Source organism: Melanotaenia boesemani, chromosome 14, assembly GCF_017639745.1.
Source record: "Melanotaenia boesemani isolate fMelBoe1 chromosome 14, fMelBoe1.pri, whole genome shotgun sequence".
Lineage (NCBI taxonomy): Eukaryota > Metazoa > Chordata > Actinopteri > Atheriniformes > Melanotaeniidae > Melanotaenia > Melanotaenia boesemani.
This window is the reverse complement of record NC_055695.1, coordinates 5,150,433-5,157,914: the sequence shown is the minus strand read 5'-3', so window position 1 is coordinate 5,157,914 and position 7,482 is coordinate 5,150,433. Positions and strand designations below refer to the sequence as shown.

The window sequence follows — 7,482 nt, the reverse complement described above, 5'->3', positions numbered from 1 at the left end:
AATTCTCCCCCCTCCATCATGCTGTGCTCTCGGTGAAGCTGAGGCTACTGACACTCTCAGCTGGAGCAGATGTTCTCATACAGGATCAAATGAGAACAATAAGGGACTATGAACTGCTCTGATTACTTGATTACCTTTGTTATGATAGTGTCTCAGATGACTTAGTTTCTCTTCTGAACAAAATATTCCCTTAGAGGTAGTGTGTCAAATTCCTTAATTGTACTTATTTTGGCCCATAAACAGACGTATATTGTACAAATGTTGCCACTCAAACCCAAATCTGCCTCTGAAATGTCCCCTAAAATATCCTCAAGCAGTAAATTAGTATTTGGCTCTTTTGTGGTGAGACATAAACGCTTGTATGGACACAAAATTAAGCTGTAAAAAATCAAATTATCCCATCCACATGTAGTTTAGGTGACATACATTAGGAACAAATATCAATAATGCTGTTCTCTCACTGATGATGCCTGGATTGGTAAAAGTAAGACTTTTTTCCAAAGGTGAAACCTTGAAACGATCATTTCTTTCTCATGCAGTTACCAAGCGTATTGTTCATCTCATCTTAGTTTTGTCAGAGTGTGGATCACTGACACTCACTCCCTGCTTGAACAGGATGTTTGCTGAGCCACATATGCACAAGATGCTGGTGGTTTGTACATACCTCATTTCCAGAAAAGTTTGGACATTTTCTAACATGTATTAAACCAGTGAGTGGGGACATGAAAAACATTTTCTCTGTACTCATGTTTGTGAAATTAATTTTACCAAAATCATAGATTTCTTTATTTAGTGTTTTTATTTATTTGACCACGAAATGCACACAGTGGGCTTTAGCTCCACATTATCATACATAATATTAATTGTACAAAATTGATTTTTGAAAAATAAAATAAAATAGCTCCCTACAGACTAGAAAATCAGATATGACATAGAGCATACAGACACTGGTTCAAATGAAAATAGTTTAATCAAGGGTAACTCTACCCTCTATTATATGAAATTCCTCAGCAAATACTCAGTTATAATCTAAAATCTCCACATTGCTATCAAAATGATTACAATTGAAATCCATTTAAATACAGTTAGAAGCTAGGGCAGCATGGTGGTGTGGTGGTTAGCACCATGGCCTCACAGCAAGAAGGTCATTGGTTTAAGCTTTGGTTGGAACAGTGGCCTTTCTGTGTGGAGTTTGTATGTTCTCGCCGTTTATTTATATTACAAAGAGGAAATAGTTGAAACACAGAGCAAAAACTATGCATACATATATGACCAAAGGCCAGTTCGTCAATCAAATACAAATAAAACCTTTAAAACAAGATGTGAGATTGAGATGTAGCCTACACTACACTCCAAAGGTTAGGGATATTCAACATTTGGGCAAAATTAACAAAAAGAGTAAAAAGTTGATGCTACACTGATAGTACATCATGAATGCAGGGCATTTTTTTTTTTTTTTTTTTAACTTGTCCTGTCCAGCATCATAGCAAGCAAAATGATAATGGTTGCTGTATCGTGCTGAACAAATTTGCTCTGCCAAGGGGAGGCCTATGGGTAAGGCTCCTCATGATAATCTGATTCATTTATTTATTTATTTACTTTGAATCAAGGAATCTATGTAATCTTGCTGGACCTGACCGGAAGGGACAGAAAAAGATGGAGAATAGCAAAAAGAGCAAAAGGGAAAGAAGAAAGGAGACAAAAAGATCACAGACAGAAGGAAACGACCCTTCAATCCACACCATCACCAGACAACAAACTGTTACACCTGTACATGAACACCAGAAAATGTCCTACAACTTTTACAAAAAACAGAAACACACACACAGAAAAAACAGGGCTGCCAGTCATTAAGAGTTTTTGAAATAATAACCAAATCAAAAAGACATAACAGCGCCCAGATACTAACTCATAGGAAAAATACAAAAAAAAAAAAAAAATTTATAATTATCGCTTAGTATTAAAACCCACTAGACAACTCAGTGACTGTGTCAGCAAGCAGAGCATGAGAAACAAGGAGTGATCAGTGATGAAGAGTGGTGAGTGAGATCATGCAAATGCGACCACGCCTCCACGGAGGCCAGAGGCAGACCAGGGCCAGAGGCCCGGGCCCTCAGCAGCACCAAACCAAGCCACCCCACCACACAGACGACTCCAGCCCCACCCGAAGGGCGGCAGAGGAGAGCCCCAGCAAGAGCCCCCCACGGTCCCGGGGCACAGGCCCCAGTGGGCCAAGATCAGCAGCCGCCGGCCCCATCAGGGACCGGCCACCCAGGGCAGCCCGAGCGAAGGGCCCAGGGCCCCAGGAGCCCAGAGGCGGCTGCCCCACCCCCCAAAGGCAGAGGGCCCGCAACATGCCTAGGAGGACCAGGCCCCCCCAGACAGCCACCCGGCGTAGGCCAGCACACACCCTGATGTTCCAGCCGCACACCATGCTGCATTTAAAAAAAAAAAAAAAAAAAAAAATGAATGCAGGGCATTTGAAACAAAAACTAACAAGAGTGGTGAGTATACGTCAAAGTAAAATGTCAATATATCATTAACTTGTCATGTGTTCAGTGTCATATTAGTCTAATGAAGTCTGCATGTGAACATGACGATGAAGAGGGCTGTTTAGATACAAGCTGTCATTGAACAAGAACATTTAGTAATCCATTCATGCTTCAGACACTTGTTTTGGTTGTTTTGTGGTTGTTCATCTTGTTAGAAAACAGCATGTTCTGAAATAAGGACTTAAACATTGAAAGTTGTACATGTGCACTTAACAGCTTAGAAAGGGTCTAAGATCACCTATTAAAGTTATAATGTATTTTAGGTTCATTCTAAAATAATATAAAAAGTCAAATACCCTTAACTACTTGTGAGTAGTGTATTATCTTGTGATTACATAGTACATAAATAAAAGAGTACTTCTCCCTCCTGCCTTTAGAGGGCGCTGTGTCAAGCTAAAGGAACCCTATTGAAAGCTCCTACTTGCTTTCTTCCCATTGGCCAGTCTCAGGATCTTTTCCTGATACGTCACGCAGTTTGTAGCCGTGTTTAGTTTGGTTTACGGATGCTGAGGAGTCTTGTTGGTCTTCAGGCTGTAAATTCACCCACAGTTTAAGTCGGTTGTGTCGCTCGATTTGACAGCAAGCTGTAAACATTGTTTCGGACAGAGATGGCCCAGTGTTCCGAGTCTGCTAACGCCAGCTCCGCGGTGAACGGAGGACCGGTGAAAAGGAGGAACGTGGCTGTCATCACCGGCATCACCGGACAGGTAACGTTACTGAATCGCTCCCTACCACTGTCCAGGTCAGCTGAAGCGTACCATCGCTTTTTACTCATGAAAGTGACACAAACAGGCTTTGTCTTTGTTCCTTTTCGCTGCTGCCTCTGAAAACACACAGAAATCTCTGTTCTGGCTGATGCTGCCGGTGTAGTTTGCACCTGTTCCCGCTGCCACCACGTTGGAGTTAGACTGGAAGTCCGGAACAACCGGTTATATTGGCTGCATGAGGCTGACCTTTTCTATGCTAACTTTTACAGTGGAGGTTGTCAGCTAACCAGGAAATGAAAATCATCAGTGAATAGCCTTGTGTGCATGTGGGAAGCTTGTTTATTTATGCAATTCATTTATTGACCTATTTATAGTACACTGCATAATGACAATATAGTACTTGATTCGCTACGGTGCCCCATATCGAATAAGGTATATGATTAATAATAATAACAGGGGTAATGGGTTCCCTTAAGGAAGGAGATGGACTTGTCTGTAAAAATAAATATAAGCAGATTAATCGACACAATTCTGTGACAATTGTCTTAAAATGACATTGTCCCTTTTGTTATACTTGTAAATATAATAAATGTTAAGTCTTTTTATACTGAGCTTTACACTCTTTTTGCTTCAGCCTAATGACAGATATAGACTGGGCTGTCTAATGTCTCTGATTATGTTACCTGCCCCTTCTGATTATCCCGATGGGGTAAATGTCCTGTATAGTGGGGAAAGCTATTTACAGGACAGGGTCCACCGGTCCTTTACTCTATATTCCTACCTGTCAGCACAAATTTGCAAACTTGTAGAAGTTGCTGAGAATAGTAAGTCACATGTCAAATTTATTTGACCTTCTAAGGAAAAGCAGTCAGTGATAGGACGTGATACGGTGATATGATGTTTGTTTTCTGACTGACTTGGTGAATTCTTAGTACCAAGGAATTTGAAGTTAGGGGTACATAATTACTGCACCATCTTATGTTCTGATGTAATGTTCTGAATGAGATGTAATGTTTTGTCCAAAATCCTCCTTATTTGATTAAAAGCCTCTTCTCAGACAATATCATCAGAGAGATAAACCCTTCCCCCATGACATTACTGACCTTGCAGATTAGTTTGTTGAGTCTGACGGTGACCTCCAATGACTCAAAATATCCAGAACATTGTCTGGCAGATGTTTAAGACTTCAGTTGCGACAAAAAATAGAGAGATGATCCTTTCTTCTTTTTCCAACTTGATTCATGACCATTGTGCACACTGATATTTATTATCTCCCACCATCTCCACACTGACCATCCAGATGTTTATTTTCTTTCATGAAATGAATGAGTCAAATGAACTTAAGCCAGTGTCTTTAACCTGGTCATTAGTGACATTTTTTGGCCTTTCAGGTCACATCCTCAATTTTTGGCCATTATTCTAATTGTGTTACTCCCAAAAGGATTTTTTTGGTGTCTCTGTTGAAGAACTTTGGAATTATAATCTTAATTTTTCTTAAAGATCACCAGGTTACCATTTACTACCCTTTTGGGTTATTAGAAGACAAACGTCATCTCCCAAAACTGCTAGAAAAACTTTACAAATTGATATTGTTTTCCACATTTTTTCTAGCTCAGATTGTTAAATGAATGCTACTCATAATAAAAAACATTAAATGTGTAAATATTCAAATGATTTTTAATCCTAAACCAAGTTGATCACATGCCACTGTTTTCTATGACAGAAATTCACATAAAGAGTGATTTTCCATATAATACAGTAATGGGAATTTTATTTAAAAATCTATGTTTTTTTTCTATTTTTGTTTCGACTAATATTTAATACATTTAAGACTGAATAAAAAGAAAACAAAAAAGAAAATCCCAGAGGTCATTCATTAACTAGATCACTTAGTCCAGTTCAGGATTGCGGGAAGCTGGAGCCTATCCCAGCAATCAGCAGGTGAGAGGCAGGTACACCCTGGACAGGTCTCCAGCTGGAGTACCCGGAGAGAACCCACGCATACACAGGAGAACATGCAAACTTAACACAGAAAGTGATCTAGTAAAATATTTAGTTTCTCTACAACCTGCAAATTAAATAAAATCTTTTTCTATGTGATTTTAGTGTCCCAAATGTTCGTGAATGTTTGAATTTAAGTTTTGTTTAATGTGACAGTTAAATTTTATGGACAAGATAACATTTTTTATGTGTTTAATGTGAACCCATCTATAAGAAATGTAAATCAAAAGTAAAATCTATACATCAGTGTTAACCTTAGACTGTGTAAAAGATGGAAGAAAGACCTTTGCCAACACCCACTGGTTTGTGAATTGCTTATTCACACACAAGAATCTAACCAGTTAAACTTGAACACAGACATATTATTGTCTAATGTTTTCACTGTGCTAAACCCTTTAAAGATGCACTAAATGTTTCTAAAGTGGGATTTAAGTTTAAGTTTCCATATGACGTGTTAGAGATACCTCTGAGAACATGCCTCCACTGAGAGAACATGTAAGTCTTTGTTACATATTAGCTACCTTTCTTCCAGAATCACCAAGTAGACTGACAAGCCCACGTAGAGGCAAATTTTCAGCCATTTGCATAAGCTTTTCTTATTCTTATCTTATCTTATACAGACCGATAAAACACCTGCTGCACAGAGGGATCATTTTGACATGAAACTTTTCTGTTTCATCCACTCTTTACAATGATGAGACAACATTTTCCAGCCGAAACTCTTTTTATAATTTAGCACAAATTAAATCCTTCGTAAAGACCCCACAGTCCTTTCAAAGTGTTTAGCATGCTGCATGCACTCACTTGTGTAAACAAATCACCCTCTGACCATAATGCAGTGATTAAGTTTTGTTTGCTTGTGTATAACGAGCCTGAACTATATGCCCATTTAGTAGATTTTCAGCTTGTCTAGTTAACTAGACATTACAATTTCTTTTCTTTCGTAGTGTTTAAGACAAACAGCCAGACCTTAGCCTGAATAACATTTAACGAATCAAGTAAACCAAAGGGATAGCCACTTTTTGTCCTACATCTCTATATGTGAGTTTTGAAAGCAGGTTGACCTTGTTTTTTCTTGGAAAATGGGCTTCTACTGCCTGTAGGGTGAAACCTTTGTCATGTCTGAGTAGCTGCACAGTGGGTGTAAAATTCATGAATGTAACACATCCAGACAATGGACAAATAGGCGTGTAAGCTTTGCACAGCTATGTCTATAAGTCAGATTCTCATTCTTCCTGGTGAAATAATAGCTATGATCATTTGTGAGTGACAGTGTGGATGATGAAGTTGTCAAACATGTTTCTCATGGTGCTCTTCTGGCTTTTCTTTTCCTCACAGTTTCTGTCCCTGGATGTTTGGAAATTGTGTCATACACGTTTAACAGGAAAAGACAATGAGCAGAAAAACCTGGAGCTACTGTCTTGTTTTACTCGCCTTGTAATAAGCTATTTAGCTCAAAAGATTACCTCTGTAACCCACAATAGCACATGGAGCAACAGGCTGAATATGTGTCAGGTATGTTAATGTAACACCAGGGTTTCCACCAGGATTTTTATTTAAACTGTGAGGGAGAACTGGTCTCCTTATTACACTTAATGAACAGCTGATTGAGGTGCTCAGAAAGTACGAACATGTATGCATCACATTTGCCCTCATCGTAATTCCTGCTCCATCTCAGACAAAGCTTCTCCTGGAGTATGAACTGATCAGGCCAAAACAAGCTTTTTTTGCTCTTGCAGCCTCAAGAACAAGAACAAAGGTCTTGCTTCTCATGAAATAAGCAAGAAGCTTTAGTTCGCTCTGTCACCGTTTTACAGTCACTCTCAAACCAGCCGCAGTAGAACTGGACAGGAAGTTGAGATTCCAGTGCAATTTCATACTCTTATTATGGTCTGTAAATATAGGCTTTATGTTCATATATTCATTCATATAATTCACATTTGTCACATCTGAAGAAAGAATCATAATTCTGAAGGCATGGAGGTTTTTATGTGTGACAGTGTCCCACAATCATTTATGTAGCAGAAATCCTGAACACATTCAGCTTCATAATAGCATAAAGAACATACCTGTGAGGCTGAGAAGTTAACAATTCAACGACTCCAACAAGCAAAGTTCAAAGTTCTTTATTTGCCATTTGTACATAAAACCAGAAAAGTCAAGGTACATTGGAATTCTTGTGCAGGGCTCTTTCAGAGTCACAGTTTAAGTAGTAGGAGAGA

At 38.9% G+C, this 7,482-nt stretch overlaps 1 protein-coding gene across 2 annotated transcripts in view; it reads left to right on the top strand.

Moving 5' to 3' along the window:
* Positions 1-3,010: 3,010 nt before the first annotated feature.
* Positions 3,011-7,482, top strand: part of gmds (GDP-mannose 4,6-dehydratase) — a 202,021-nt gene continuing 197,549 nt past the window's right edge. For both annotated transcript variants that reach the window (XM_042006915.1, XM_042006914.1), the window contains exon 1: positions 3,011-3,259. In XM_042006915.1, the coding sequence (XP_041862849.1) occupies positions 3,161-3,259 (99 nt within the window). In that variant the 5' untranslated portion in view covers positions 3,011-3,160. The remainder of the gene's footprint in view (positions 3,260-7,482) is intronic.